This window comes from Lepeophtheirus salmonis, chromosome 1, assembly GCF_016086655.4.
Source record: "Lepeophtheirus salmonis chromosome 1, UVic_Lsal_1.4, whole genome shotgun sequence".
NCBI classification, from domain to species: domain Eukaryota; kingdom Metazoa; phylum Arthropoda; class Copepoda; order Siphonostomatoida; family Caligidae; genus Lepeophtheirus; species Lepeophtheirus salmonis.
Window position 1 is genome coordinate 4,178,472 of NC_052131.2, and position 15,708 is coordinate 4,194,179.

The 15,708-nt window shown below is 31.2% G+C and overlaps 1 protein-coding gene across 3 annotated transcripts; it reads right to left on the reverse strand.

Moving 5' to 3' along the window:
- Nucleotides 1-1,687: 1,687 nt before the first annotated feature.
- LOC121114254 (high choriolytic enzyme 2) lies at nucleotides 1,688-13,347 on the reverse strand. 3 transcript variants are annotated; one of them, XR_011779307.1, is made up of 5 exons: nucleotides 3,066-3,261; nucleotides 2,500-2,836; nucleotides 2,151-2,431; nucleotides 1,942-2,096; nucleotides 1,688-1,877 (listed from the first exon to the last, which is right to left on the reverse strand). XR_011779307.1 is itself a non-coding variant. In XM_071887185.1 (5 exons), exons 1-5 carry the CDS (start codon nucleotides 13,255-13,257, stop codon nucleotides 1,777-1,779), a joined length of 933 nt encoding a protein of 310 aa, XP_071743286.1. In that variant the 5' UTR covers nucleotides 13,258-13,347; the 3' UTR covers nucleotides 1,688-1,776. The 3 variants fall into 3 exon arrangements, 2 of the variants coding, with proteins under 2 accessions (XP_071743286.1, XP_040564112.1); XM_071887185.1 differs by lacking the exons at nucleotides 2,500-2,836; nucleotides 3,066-3,261 and adding exons at nucleotides 12,633-12,970; nucleotides 13,200-13,347; XM_040708178.2 differs by lacking the exons at nucleotides 1,688-1,877; nucleotides 1,942-2,096; nucleotides 2,151-2,431; nucleotides 2,500-2,836; nucleotides 3,066-3,261 and adding exons at nucleotides 11,817-12,006; nucleotides 12,071-12,225; nucleotides 12,280-12,563; nucleotides 12,633-12,970; nucleotides 13,200-13,347.
- Nucleotides 13,348-15,708: the final 2,361 nt, after the last annotated feature.

Genomic DNA, 15,708 nt, shown 5'->3' on the forward strand with positions numbered 1-15,708 from the left:
AAGGCTTTCCAATATAAATCTGCAGAAGTTAAGAGTTGAAAAAGATAAACCATCTTGCCAACATAACAGAATATAGTACCTTGAATAAGCTTCTTTTGCCTTGTGATTTGTTCTGACTGGAGATAAATTTATATTTTTTAATAATACTTGGGAAATCAAGTTTTCTATTCCATCTCCACTTTTATATAGCATGGAATAGTTTGTAATACAAACCAATAATAGTTATTTAACTAATAATAAGAATGATTTAGTGATCTCTACTTGCCGGACAAGAATCTCAATAACGAAATAAACATTTACAAGTCAAAAATAAAACCCAATTAATATAATATAAATAATTTTGATAAATTTTTAATAATGTCTTCAATCAAACAACTTATAATTTGCTCGGATTGCACACACTTACTAATTTATTTATTTTTATAAAGATCCCAGTTTTTCAAGATAAAACATTCCAATATGCTAAAAAGCACATTTTACTGCTTAGAAGAGGATTCCTGAGTCAATAAGCTTTGAAATTGCAACGACATTCAAATATTCTAATAAAATCTAGAAAAGTAAAGAGGTCATTTACATTTTTTACCATATTATCATTTAATAGTTCCCAATATCTATTTATAACCAATAGCAGAATATGGGAGACAGATTCTGACAACAGCAAATTAGAGGAAGGATAAATTTGGCACAAAATTGTCGGTTGGATCTTGTAACAAATGAAAATTACTTTTGAGCCAAACTGCCAAATCCTGATCTTCCACTGCCTTCTTGCCAAGACTCTTTTGAATGAGCCTTTTTGAACACTTTTCAGACATTTTGACCCCTCCTACATCTCTCAAGCCAACCCCTTGACTACACCTTTTGGGATACATGTTGAGGGAAAGGATTGCAGTATCTGTCATCCAAACACCGAGGGCCTGGGAACCCAATACAAAAGACTACATTTGCAGTTATTGCCAAACCTTCCTGCCACCAATAAGGGGGCCTACATTAATGGTTAAGAGAGCTCAGATACACATCTATTTACAGATTTAATTTTGTTCAAATTATACTCTTAATTAATAAATTATATCTGTTGAAGTCTAAAATTCAAAGTGTTCAGATTTTAAATGACCACTCGCTTAATTTTCCTCCAAAAAAGAATGAAAAAAGTCCCCAAATTATATGGCAGTATAGTAAGCCAACTCTACTCAACCCGTGAACTACTCTTCATTACATAGCATTACATAGTATGAGAAGTAACCAATCAACAGATGACAAATAAATATATAGAGTAGTTTTTGATGATTGGGAAATTCTATGGTGTCTGATAAAGTTTTGTTATGAAATAACTGCTATTCCCTTTATTCAAAAAATGTACTTGATTTTGAATTGTAATAATTGGTCAAAAAATAAATGCAACAATATTAGACTATGGGGATCCCCTTGTTGGACTTTGAGGGCCGTATATACTTGTACTACATACTCAATGCCACAGCATATACTCTTCATTTTGTCTTTCGACCTATTGTCCGAGCACCATTTTTAATAGCACTTTTTAATATGTAAAAGTTATCTTATAATTAAATGCGTGTTTAGGTGAAAAATTGAGTTAAGGTAGAATCTGTTTAGGATCACACGTAACATAAAATATAAGAGGAGTAAAAACATATTTTCATTTTTTGTAATCTTAGTTAAGATAAACCATTGATGCAAATCTTCAATAATTTTATTTGTCAAATTCATTTAAATACAAATTATTTCTTTTAATACATAAAATAGTATCATAACACAACATCCTTATTGACAATAACGACATGTTTTTCTGCAATTATCCCTTTTATCTTGATCCCTACACCATTGTGTCAAAACGTTACAGTTTGTATATATATCTTCACAAGCTAAAAATATTTTGAAAAAAGGTAAGTAACTTTTTAGGTAATTTTATACTTTTAAGAAACTTACGTGCGACTGAGGTTGTTGTCGTTGTACTTTCTTTGCATCCGTATGCTTTGTATAACTTGTCATGGTCCAAATCTGTCATTTTTCTACTTTTCCCCATGTTTTCCCCTCCTTGTTGTAAGGGGTCCATAACATTATATCCTGGATATTTTGTAAATCTATTGCATAAATTAATAGAAAGCTTGATGATGGTCAAAGTGTAGTGTACTCACGAATCTTTTGCATAATGCATAATAGACATATAGTCGTATGGAAGACCTAAAGTATCAGTAAAATATCCTGAATAGCAGTCATCAAATGTGTATCCTCTGGATGGATCACATTTTTGGGGTAATGGAGCTGTGCCCTTTTCAACAGACCTAAAGAAGCTTCTGAACGAATCTTGATTTAAATATTGCCAATTAATGCGCACATAGCTATTTCTGTCAGGTCTGTTTTGTTCATGATCAAATCCAAGGATATGAAGAAGCTCGTGCTGAATTACACTAAGGAACTGTTTTTTTTACAGACAAATTGGGATTAGCTTTTAATATGTAATAGTGATATCAAAATTAATCTTACCATGCAACCTGGCCTTTCTAAATTTACATAATGCCTGCCTATGTCTTTATTGAAGCCAAGGGAGGCATGGCATCCTTTTGGTCGGAGCCAATATCAACATAGTGTTTGTGCTTAGGTCTAGCCTTAACAAATTTGACACACGAGCGTGACTGAATATCTTTCATGGCACTCCTTATAAGATTAATTTCCTTGCGGGAATAACTTGAAGTAAATTTGTATGGAACTTTTCCTCTTGGCCATCTGCTATCCACAATGTTTCGATTTATTTTCTCTGGATTAAAACGGTCATCTATCACCAGTGAGCATGACAAAGTTTGATTCTCTATTTTTGGAATCCCTGAAAGCAATAACATTTTTATATTAACTCCAAAAGATCTCACAACAACGCCCTCAAACATAACATTATTTTTATCCAAATTAAATTTTCTGAACAAAAACAATAAAGGCTAACTTTTGTTATAGGGGTGAGGCCTCACTGAGATCAAACACATCAAAAGGAGCTTGACAGCCATGGAACAATAAGGTCACATAAATAAAATAAAGGAAAAAAAGCAATAAAGTCAAACCTTTGGATTGGGAAGTGTAGACACAAATCAATAATGTTAATGATAAAAGTAGTTTCATCCTGACTAATGATCAAAATGAACAAATTAAGACTACTTTTATAGGCATGCTTACATCTACTTATCAATATATTTTATGTATATGCAAATATAGGCATAGCTGTTCAGATATTTTGGAAGTAAACCTTTGTTTTTCATCATTTGGATATTGTATATATATTTGACGATAGTTACTCGTATTTACATTTCCACGACAATTTTTTGATATTATTTTCTTTCATAAAAATCATGGGTACAGCTGTTCATTAGATTGTTCCCTTTAGTGTACTTTGTAAACTTTTTTCTCTAAGAAAAAAAACCCCTGTAAAACAGCATTTGGAGGTAAGCCAATTCTTCTCAACTTTGGAATTAGGTTTGGAATTGATCCCAGCTCTGCTATTGTGGCTTTGAAATTATTTCATGTACATTTAGATATATATCATTTAGATCCCAGTTTTCTTAGATTATTTCAAAAAAACTGCATGGGGAATGTTAAAAAAAAAGAAAAAAAAGATTCAAATATGTTCAAATTACTTATATTTGTTGACTTTGGATGAATAGCAGTGCCTTTACTGTTGTTAGTGTCAAAGGGGTTAATTAAAGCAACTTTCATTTTGTTTTTTGTCGCACAATTCCGAAGATAATTCCTTATTTTTTAAGAGGGTTTGTTGTAATTTCTTCGCCCGTTTCTTTTGAATTAGTAAAACTAATAAGAAAGTCCAATTCAAAAAGTTATGGTATTGTATAGCAACATGTTCCATACACCTGAACTGTAAAGCAATAGATGTCTCTCAGTCATTCATCGTACTCTCTGGTAAGAGGATTATTTTATAAACTTTATTTCTGAATTTGGAATCCCTTTGACGAAATTTATTATTAACTTCTTGTAATCATCCCGAGATGGGTACTATTTAGTTTTTTATAGGCAATTATAATTTGTATAATCTTTAATAGCGGCAGTTATGATGGTTATTTCTTTTTTATCGTCATCTGTTTGAGATTATTCTTTGTTCCATTTACCACGATTTTCTTTAAAACGCTTGGATTTTTGGATATTTGTTTCTGATGGCACAAGTCACGAGATGAAAACGAAAAACTCCGAACCAATATCAAAAACATGACGACAATAGGCATATCTTTTTTCGTTTTCGGTTTAAATATGGAATTTCTATATTTAGATCCCGTATGAAAACATATGCAGGACTGTGACAGTGATCCGACTATCCTCATTTCAAAATAATTCTACCAAAAGTAGCTATAAAGCTCCAAGAGATAGTTTAACAATTATCACTTTAAACATCAATCTTGCCGCTTATCCTCCTAAAAAAAAGATTGTCAGTCGAAGACCTACAACAAATAACTATGCAAAAAATTCGAGATCTTGTTGGTAAATTACACCAAAGGCGACTTATGCTGGTCAGAGAACTTCAACAAATTACTACACAAAATACCCAAAATCTTGTTGCTAAATTCCACCAAAGGCGATGGTTGTCGGTCCGAGACCTTCAACAAATAACTGGGTAAATTGGGAATGTGAGACGAGCATTTGAGTACTCCCACTCTCTCAGAGAAACTTTCATTTAAATTAATAATAGGGGAATAATGATAACCCTTTCAATCAAGAAATTCCAATCTCCTCCAAGAGCGAGAAAGATATATTATGCTTGGAAAAACTAAAAATAACCTGTGCACCAGAAAGAAGAAATTTAATCCAACACCCGAAATTTTTACTGATGCTTCCTTACTCGATTGTGGCATTTCATTATCATTTGGCTGCTTTGATCAGGGTCAGTGGACAGGGAATGATCCAGTTCTTAATATTGACGAGCTCGGGGTCTGATGTGTAGAGAGAGCGTAATTTTGATTTCACATCACTCACATATAGGTGTTTATGTGGATAAAACAACTACTCTTAGAAGTGAAATTAAGTTATAAAGTTTTCTCAGACGAGAGACTGGATCCAGTTAGATATATCATTCAATATGTACACAAATACGATTATAATTAAATAGTAAATTGTTTGTGACTTTGAGGGGGAATTGTTACACATTTGCAACTGCTAAGTAGATGGTGAAGAGATCATGCAAATGACAGCTATGAAGCTTTTAAAGGTTATAGCTTAAGAGGGGCTGATGTAGCTTTTAAAAGAGGTAATGGAGTTCAGTTCAAGAAATTATTATGCAAGGTTTTTGGTCTGAGGAATCAGGAGCTTTTCATCGGTTTGATAATGTTGCTTATAAGGAAGTAGTTGATTTATAATTGATTAAATATTATTTTATTCGTTACAAGTTGGTACTAGGACGTATCACAAATGGATATTTGGTTAAGTATATAATAATTGTGTTTTAATTTGTGTTCCTTCCATTCAACTGGTTTGAAGTAAAACAACTTTGTTGGATTACAAATGTATAGCCACAATATGGCACAAAATAGTAGACATGAACTAAGTCAACAGTATTAATGTTATATGTTTTTAAATGCGTAGCTATACATTTGTCAATAGTTACGCCAACCATCCCTTTTACTTAGTTGAAGTTACGGTTATCAACAGAAAGAGGATGATGTAAGAGAAGGAACACATTTTGGGTGACCAGATTTTTATTGTAAAGTTTTGGTGTCTGTTTCTAAAATATCTAGGGTAGAACGGAATTACCAATTCTTTTACTACGCGATTAAATAAAATATGAAATTAATACAGTAGACTTAGTTAATGTCTACTAATATTCTAATATGGTATAATATTATAGTACGTGTATGTCATGCGGATAACCAAGTTTGTCTACGTATAAAATATATTAAACTGATACATCCTATGTACGATAACAAGCAGAAGTGTGGATGTATATCAAATATGAAGCAAAAAAGGCAATTAGGTAGAGGGTTAGCGAGTTTAATTGCTATTTATTACTAGTAAATTCCTAGTATTGTATAAATTAATATATAATGATCCTACAATATGAGTGAGGGGATGAAGAAATATCAAAGGTTGCGTGCATAATACATTAGAAATGTTACGTAAAACAAGGTGTATTTTTAATGCTGAGTAGAAACAATGAGTTTTAATCTGGTTAATATAAATACAAGATTATACCGTGCCGCGTGTACTACTGATGATTAAGGGTGATGATTTTGGTAAGAATAGAAGTTTGTGGATCTCAAGGCATTGAAATCAAAGAGGGCGGAAGAAGTAGCCTTTCAACTCATCCATATATTTACGTATTTCAATAAAATACAACAATAGAGTAGTACTTATTAAATTGTTTTTAAAGTAGATCAATATCTTCAAAACATTCAAAACACAACGATCTAAAAATTGGATAATGGCTCTCGACGCTCAAAATTTTAAAGCCTCTAAATTCAAATTCAGGGACAAGAAAGGCTGAAATTTTGGATTTTATGAGTTTTTTACTAATATTTAAGTATGTGCTTAATTTTAAACAACAAAAATTGAAGATGGTGCAGTTTTTGAGTGATCGATTCCGCTACTCCTGCCTTTTTTCTTAAATAGTTTCTCCTTACGCGTGTTATTCTCTCCCTATCTATTACAAATTAAATTAATAATTTGTTTTGAATTTCCTTTTATATGATAAAATAAATGAAAATTGAATTATGTTGCATTTAATTTACATTTCAATAAGACAATTATTCAAAACATTTCTTATTCTCTTAGTTTATAATCAGAGGCGTCTGCAAAGGGTTGGTTAGAGGGGATGTAGGCTACCCCCTCTCCAATTAAACATATTTTGTTTTTTCCTAAAAAATTAATATTTGAAATATAATTTAATTTCTCAATTTTTTTTTTCAAAAAAATTAATTGTCTGTGAATAGCTATTAAATTTTTTTTCAATAAATTTAATATTTGAATTTTTTTTTCCAATTCATTTTAGATTTAAAATTTAATCCATGAATTTGTTTTTCCAATTCATTTAGATTTAAAATTTAATCTATGAATTTTTTTCGCTAAAAAATAATATTTTAAATTTTTTTCAAACAGTTTAATCTTTTGAGAACATCTGTGAAATTTTATTTTTCTTTATAAAAAACTTAATCTTTGTTAATGGCTATGATTTTTAATTTGTTTTTTTTTAATTAATTTTTAGAGAAAATTATTAAAAAATATATAGGAAATTTCTTTCAGAACAGTTTTATTATTCGGAGTTTTTTTTCTTTAGAATAAAAATTCCACAAACCAAGCACCCTCCCCCAACCCCCTCCTAAAAACTATATATGTATATATAAACTATATACTACAGTATCAATTATCAGTTTTTTATTATATTACTACATATGCTCAATTCATAATTTTTCCCAAATTATAAGCTACAAATATAGAGCCCATAAAGGCAATCTTGACTTCCTTTATGATGTAGTAATTTTTATAAATTTTTGAATTTATTATTCATAAAATTTTATTTTTGAAATTTTTTCCTAAAAATTCAATATTTCAAATTTAATTCTATGTGAATAAACTTTTGAATTTTTTTTCGAAAAAAATATGAAATTTGATTTGAAATAAATTTTTTTATTAAAAATGTAATTTTTCATAATTTATGTGAATAGTAATTAATTTTAGAAATTTTTTTCAGACAAAATTCCTAAAACACCCCCCCTTGAGGTTCAAATTTGCGTTATGTTCACAAGCCTGCTTGGATTGAATAAATCATCAGCAGTTTGTGTATACACGTAAAAAGTACACACGTATAGATGTTTATATGATGTTATTTCAAGAAGACGAGCAACACCCAAGAAATTCTTGTAATTTGGTTATTATAAATTCATTCATTTCATATAATTATTTTTTTTATCGGAGTAGTTAAAATTCTCCACGTGTCAAAATTATATCAATGAACGACATAATGTCTATATTTGCTACTTATACGATGTAGGTAACGGGTGGTCCATTGAAATCTGAACACATACTAATTCAATAATTAATTAATACTGAGTGATGGAAATTAATAAATATTTCGATGTATTAAAGCATAAACAATTCGTTACCAAAAAAGAACAAGCCTGATCTCTTTAGCTAAAGTACACGCCTAGAAAATGACACTGGAACATGATTTACAATATTCCAAACGCGCACTACAAGCAATTGGACATATCTAGGACCACAGTCTATGCCATCAGCAAGTCCAAAAAGTTGGAGAGGAAGGAGGGCTCAGTCAAAGTGGCCAAATAGGATCCTGTGGAGTTAAAGAAGATCAGCCAAGGCTAATCCCCTCAAGTAAACGAGGACCCATACAAGATATCTTAGAGTTTTATAACAGACTGTCCAGAGAGCTATCAAAAAGTCCTTAAATAAATAAGAGATAAATATTGTTGTTCAACAATCAACAAGCTTTTGAACAAATATAAATTGTTAACAAAAAACTACATATATCAATATTTAAGTTATTAAAACACCACTTGATGAAAAAAAAATATGAGTAATAGAAATATCGTATTATCTTCATTTATTAGGTCCGTTTCGATATATGTTAAATATGGATGTGATGACCAGAGCTGAGGACTATAGACTTGGACTCAAGTCGTGCTGATACCTTATGATTAAACTGTAGCATCAGGCTCGACTCTTGACTCAATATGAAATAGTTGTGATTCGACTCTAAATTGAACATTCAGACTTTAATAAAAACTTGTATCGGATATTTATTAAAAGATAAACAGCATTTATCCTTTTATATAATCGAATTATAAATATATTCACGATATATTTAATCAGCTCAAATTCAGAGTTATACTCAATTCGGTCATACATAAAAGTCACGACTCTACATTATCTCTAGCTCAAATTTTTTAATAATACTTGGGAAATCAAGTTTTCTATTCCATCTCCACTTTTATATAGCATGGAAAAGTTTGTAATACAAACCAATAATAGTTATTAAACTAATAATAAGAATGATTTAGTTATCTCTACTTGCCGGACAAGAATCTCAATAACGCAATAAACATTAACAAGTCAAAAATAAAACCCAATTAAAATAATATAAATAATTTTGATAAATTTTTAATAATGTCTTCAATCAAACAACTTATAATTAGTTCGGATAGCACACACTTACTAATTTATTTATTTTTATAAAGATCCCAGTTTTTCAAGATAAAACATTCCAATATGCTAAAAAGCACATTTTACTGCTTAGAAGAGGATTCCTGAGTCAATAAGCTTTGAAATTGCAACGACATTCAAATATTCTAATAAAATCTAGAAAAGTAAAGAGGTCATTTACATTTTTTACCATATTATCATTTAATAGTTCCCAATATCTATTTATAACCAATAGCAGAATATGGGAGACAGATTCTGACAACAGCAAATTAGAGGAAGGATAAATTTGGCACAAAATTGTCGGTTGGATCTTGTAACAAATGAAAATTACTTTTGAGCCAAACTGCCAAATCCTGATCTTCCATTTATGTAAAAGATTATACGTAATATCAGCGAGGATGTCTCCGTCTAACAAGACTCCTGAAGATCTACCCAACTTCAACTACTAATGTGGACGTCTTTTAGTATGTTTAAAACTATCTATGCAGATCAAAGGCAAAATATTAACTCAAGAAAATCTATCTAAAAAAATCGCTCAAAAATCCTAAGTTTTATAATTAGAAGTAATAAAAATTAGTAATGATTAATTGATGATAGCGTCACTGCTTTGAACTCATTTTGCAAAGATTGTTCCATGGGACGTCTTTTACCTCTGATTCGGATGTGTCCCAAAAAATTTGGGCAGTACAGAATGAGACATCAACCATTTGGGACCAAACCATTCAGTGACGTCAATAAGGTATGAAATATAGGGCGTCATATAGATAACATTAATTGATATTAAACTAAATTTTGTATTTTTTTTACGTCCTTTTGCCGTTAATTTGGTTGAATAGGCGTCACATAGTTCCATGTTAAATCTATTCATCTTAAAGTTTTAGAGTATCAGAAGGATGGAACTTTACAAATATATGTTAACATATATAATGTAACAATTTTGTTTACGAAGGATGTCTGGAGCAAAATAAAGCAATTAAAAATACTCGTTGATTCTTAAGAGCTTGATTAAGCACTCTGAGCCCCTATAATTTTTATCGTCTGGACAAACTTAGATTATTAGTAGACTTAGTAAACATCCATTCATTGTTGTTCGAGATATTTTCATGTGAAGGTCAACTTTTAACTCCGTCTCGACAACTTTGGTATTTTCCTCCTTTCCAAAATCCCGTGTAGTAATATGAAATCATTTAGATATCATAATTTGCCTTACAATTAGTGTTAACATATCATTGGTCATGTTTTTACTTACCTGAAAAGATTTTCCACTCCGTGCTAAAGGGATTTTTTTATATTATTCACTTTTTTATTTATAATATCAATTTTGAGTACACTTTAGTAGTCTCATAGCAATCTTTTTTTTTTGCCTATCTGACGGGGTCGTCCATTTAAATATGAACACTTATTAGTTCAATAATAAATTAAGGTTGAGTGATTGAAATATATTCAATACTTGAATATATTTAAGCATAAACAAATAGTTAAAAGAAATGTGAGCTTTTTATCTTACGTACATGTCAAGAAAAGAACACTTGAACGTGATGAACGAATTTGCTCTCTCTAAGCAGTTGGGAATCAACAAGTCCATGAGGGGTCATTCCAATGTTTTGAGGTTTCACACCAACTGTCCAGAAAGCTATCAAAACAGTGGGTAGATAGAACCTTGTGAAGGTAAAGAGGACACTTTTGACACTAGCAATGAAAGAATCCCATCGCCTTCTTGCCAAGACTCTTTTGAATGAGCCTTTTTGAACACTTTTCAGACATTTTGACCCCTCCTACATCTCTCAAGCCAACCCCTTGACTACACCTTTTGGGATACATGTTGAGGGAAAGGATTGCAGTATCTGTCATCCAAACACCGAGGGCCTTAAAGTCTTTGTCAGGGCACTGGGAACCCAATACAAAAGACTACATTTGCAGTTATTGCCAAACCTTCCTGCCACCAATAAGGGGGCCTACATTAATGGTTAAGAGAGCTCAGATACACATCTATTTACAGATTTAATTTTGTTCAAATTATACTCTTAATTAATAAATTATATCTGTTGAAGTCTAAAATTCAAAGTGTTCAGATTTTAAATGACCACTCGCTTAATTTTCCTCCAAAAAAGAATGAAAAAAGTCCCCAAATTATATGGCAGTATAGTAAGCCAACTCTACTCAACCCGTGAACTACTCTTCATTACATAGCATTACATAGTATGAGAAGTAACCAATCAACAGATGACAAATAAATATATAGAGTAGTTTTTGATGATTGGGAAATTCTATGGTGTCTGATAAAGTTTTGTTATGAAATAACTGCTATTCCCTTTATTCAAAAAATGTACTTGATTTTGAATTGTAATAATTGGTCAAAAAATAAATGCAACAATATTAGACTATGGGGATCCCCTTGTTGGACTTTGAGGGCCGTATATACTTGTACTACATACTCAATGCCACAGCATATACTCTTCATTTTGTCTTTCGACCTATTGTCCGAGCACCATTTTTAATAGCACTTTTTAATATGTAAAAGTTATCTTATAATTAAATGCGTGTTTAGGTGAAAAATTGAGTTAAGGTAGAATCTGTTTAGGATCACACGTAACATAAAATATAAGAGGAGTAAAAACATATTTTCATTTTTTGTAATCTTAGTTAAGATAAACCATTGATGCAAATCTTCAATAATTTTATTTGTCAAATTCATTTAAATACAAATTATTTCTTTTAATACATAAAATAGTATCATAACACAACATCCTTATTGACAATAACGACATGTTTTTCTGCAATTATCCCTTTTATCTTGATCCCTACACCATTGTGTCAAAACGTTACAGTTTGTATATATATCTTCACAAGCTAAAAATATTTTGAAAAAAGGTAAGTAACTTTTTAGGTAATTTTATACTTTTAAGAAACTTACGTGCGACTGAGGTTGTTGTCGTTGTACTTTCTTTGCATCCGTATGCTTTGTATAACTTGTCATGGTCCAAATCTGTCATTTTTCTACTTTTCCCCATGTTTTCCCCTCCTTGTTGTAAGGGGTCCATAACATTATATCCTGGATATTTTGTAAATCTATTGCATAAATTAATAGAAAGCTTGATGATGGTCAAAGTGTAGTGTACTCACGAATCTTTTGCATAATGCATAATAGACATATAGTCGTATGGAAGACCTAAAGTATCAGTAAAATATCCTGAATAGCAGTCATCAAATGTGTATCCTCTGGATGGATCACATTTTTGGGGTAATGGAGCTGTGCCCTTTTCAACAGACCTAAAGAAGCTTCTGAACGAATCTTGATTTAAATATTGCCAATTAATGCGCACATAGCTATTTCTGTCAGGTCTGTTTTGTTCATGATCAAATCCAAGGATATGATGAAGAAGCTCGTGCTGAATTACACTAAGGAACTGTTTTTTTTTACAGACAAATTGGGATTAGCTTTTAATATGTAATAGTGATATCAAAATTAATCTTACCATGCAACCTGGCCTTTCTAAATTTACATAATGCCTGCCTATGTCTTTATTGAAGCCAAGGGAGGCATGGCATCCTTTTTGGTCGGAGCCAATATCAACATAGTGTTTGTGCTTAGGTCTAGCCTTAACAAATTTGACACACGAGCGTGACTGAATATCTTTCATGGCACTCCTTATAAGATTAATTTCCTTGCGGGAATAACTTGAAGTAAATTTGTATGGAACTTTTCCTCTTGGCCATCTGCTATCCACAATGTTTCGATTTATTTTCTCTGGATTAAAACGGTCATCTATCACCAGTGAGCATGACAAAGTTTGATTCTCTATTTTTGGAATCCCTGAAAGCAATAACATTTTTATATTAACTCCAAAAGATCTCACAACAACGCCCTCAAACATAACATTATTTTTATCCAAATTAAATTTTCTGAACAAAAACAATAAAGGCTAACTTTTGTTATAGGGGTGAGGCCTCACTGAGATCAAACACATCAAAAGGAGCTTGACAGCCATGGAACAATAAGGTCACATAAATAAAATAAAGGAAAAAAAGCAATAAAGTCAAACCTTTGGATTGGGAAGTGTAGACACAAATCAATAATGTTAATGATAAAAGTAGTTTCATCCTGACTAATGATCAAAATGAACAAATTAAGACTACTTTTATAGGCATGCTTACATCTACTTATCAATATATTTTATGTATATGCAAATATAGGCATAGCTGTTCAGATATTTTGGAAGTAAACCTTTGTTTTTCATCATTTGGATATTGTATATTTATTTGACAATAGTTACTCGTATTTACATTTCCACGACAATTTTTTGATATTATTTTCTTTCATAAAAATCATGGGTACAGCTGTTCATTAGATTGTTCCCTTTATTGTACTTTGTAAACTTTTTTTTAAGAAAAAAAACCCCCTGTTAAACAGCATTTGGAGGTAAGCCAATTCTTCTCAACTTTGGAATTAACTCTCTGGTAAGAGGATTATTTTATAAACTTTATTTCTGAATTTGGAATCCCTTTGACAAAATTTATTATTAACTTCTTGTAATCATCCCGAGATGGGTACAATTTAGTTTTTTATAGGCAATTATAATTTGTATAATCTTTAATAGCGGCAGTTATGATGGTTATTTCTTTTTTATCGTCATCTGTTTGAGATTATTCTTTGTTCCATTTACCACGATTTTCTTTAAAACGCTTGGATTTTTGGATATTTGTTTCTGATGGCACAAGTCACGAGATGAAAACGAAAAACTCCGAACCAATATCAAAAACATGACGACAATAGGCATATCTTTTTTCGTTTTCGGTTTAAATATGGAATTTCTATATTTAGATCCCGTATGAAAACATATGCAGGACTGTGACAGTGATCCGACTATCCTCATTTCAAAATAATTCTACCAAAAGTAGCTATAAAGCTCCAAGAGATAGTTTAACAATTATCACTTTAAACATTAATCTTGCCGCTTATCCTCCTAAAAAAAAGATTGTCAGTCCGAGACCTACAACAAATAACTATGCAAAAAATTCGAGATCTTGTTGGTAAATTACACCAAAGGCGACTTATGCTGGTCAGAGAACTTCAACAAATTACTACACAAAATACCCAAAATCTTGTTGCTAAATTCCACCAAAGGCGATGGTTGTCGGTCCGAGACCTTCAACAAATAACTGGGTAAATTGGGAATGTGAGACGAGCATTTGAGTACTCCCACTCTCTCAGAGAAACTTTCATTTAAATTAATAATAGGGGAATAATGATAACCCTTTCAATCAAGAAATTCCAATCTCCTCCAAGAGCGAGAAAGATATATTATGCTTGGAAAAACTAAAAATAACCTGTGCACCAGAAAGAAGAAATTTAATCCAACACCCGAAATTTTTACTGATGCTTCCTTACTCGATTGTGGCATTTCATTATCATTTGGCTCCTTTGAACAGGGTCAGTGGACAGGGAATGATCCAGTTCTTAATATTGACGAGCTCGGGGTCTGATCTGTAGAGAGAGCGTAATTTTGATTTCACATCACTCACATATAGGTGTTTATGTGGATAAAACAACTACTCTTAGAAGTGAAATTAAGTTATCAAGTTTTCTCAGACGAGAGACTGGATCCAGTTAGATATATCATTCAATATGTACACAAATACGATTATAATTAAATAGTAAATTGTTTGTGACTTTGAGGGGGAATTGTTACACATTTGCAACTGCTAAGTAGATGGTGAAGAGATCATGCAAATGACAGCTATGAAGCTTTTAAAGGTTATAGCTTAAGAGGGGCTGATGTAGCTTTTAAAAGAGGTAATGGAGTTCAGTTCAAGAAATTATTATGCAAGGTTTTTGGTCTGAGGAATCAGGAGCTTTTTATCGGTTTGATAATGTTGCTTATAAGGAAATAGTTGATTTATAATTGATTAAATATTATTTTATTCGTTACAAGTTGGTACTAGGACGTATCACAAATGGATATTTGGTTAAGTATATAATAATTGTGTTTTAATTTGTGTTCCTTCCATTCAACTGGTTTGAAGTAAAACAACTTTGTTGGATTACAAATGTATAGCTACAATATGGCACAAAATAGTAGACATGAACTAAGTCTACAGTATTAATGTCATATGTTTTTAAATGCGTAGCTATACATTTGTCAATAGTCCCGCCAACTATCCCTTAGTTGAAGTTACGGCTATCAACAGAAAGAGGATGATGTAAGAGAAGGAACACATTTTGGGTGACCAGATTTTTATTGTAAAGTTTTGGTGTCTGTTTCTAAAATATCTAGGGTAGAACGGAATTACCAATTCTTTTACTACGCGATTAAATAAAATATGAAATTAATACAGTAGACTTAGTTAATGTCTACTAATATTCTAATATGGTATAATATTATAGTACGTGTATGTCATGCGGATAACCAAGTTTGTCTACGTATAAAATATATTAAACTGATACATCCTATGTACTATAACAAGCAGAAGTGTGGATGTATATCAAATATGAATTAAAAAAGGCAATTAGGAAGAGGGTTAGCGAGTTTATATTGCTATTTATTACTGGTA

Coding starts and splice junctions, on each gene's coding strand:
- LOC121114254 (XM_040708178.2), bottom strand. CDS start 13,257: ATGAAACTACTTTTATCATTAACATTATTGATTTGTGTCTACACTTCC. Junction 12,971..13,199: donor CTACACTTCCCAATCCAAAG/GTTTGACTTTAT, acceptor TATTGCTTTCAG/GGATTCCAAAAATAGAGAAT. Junction 12,226..12,279: donor ATGCATTATGCAAAAGATTC/GTGAGTACACTA, acceptor TTTATGCAATAG/ATTTACAAAATATCCAGGAT.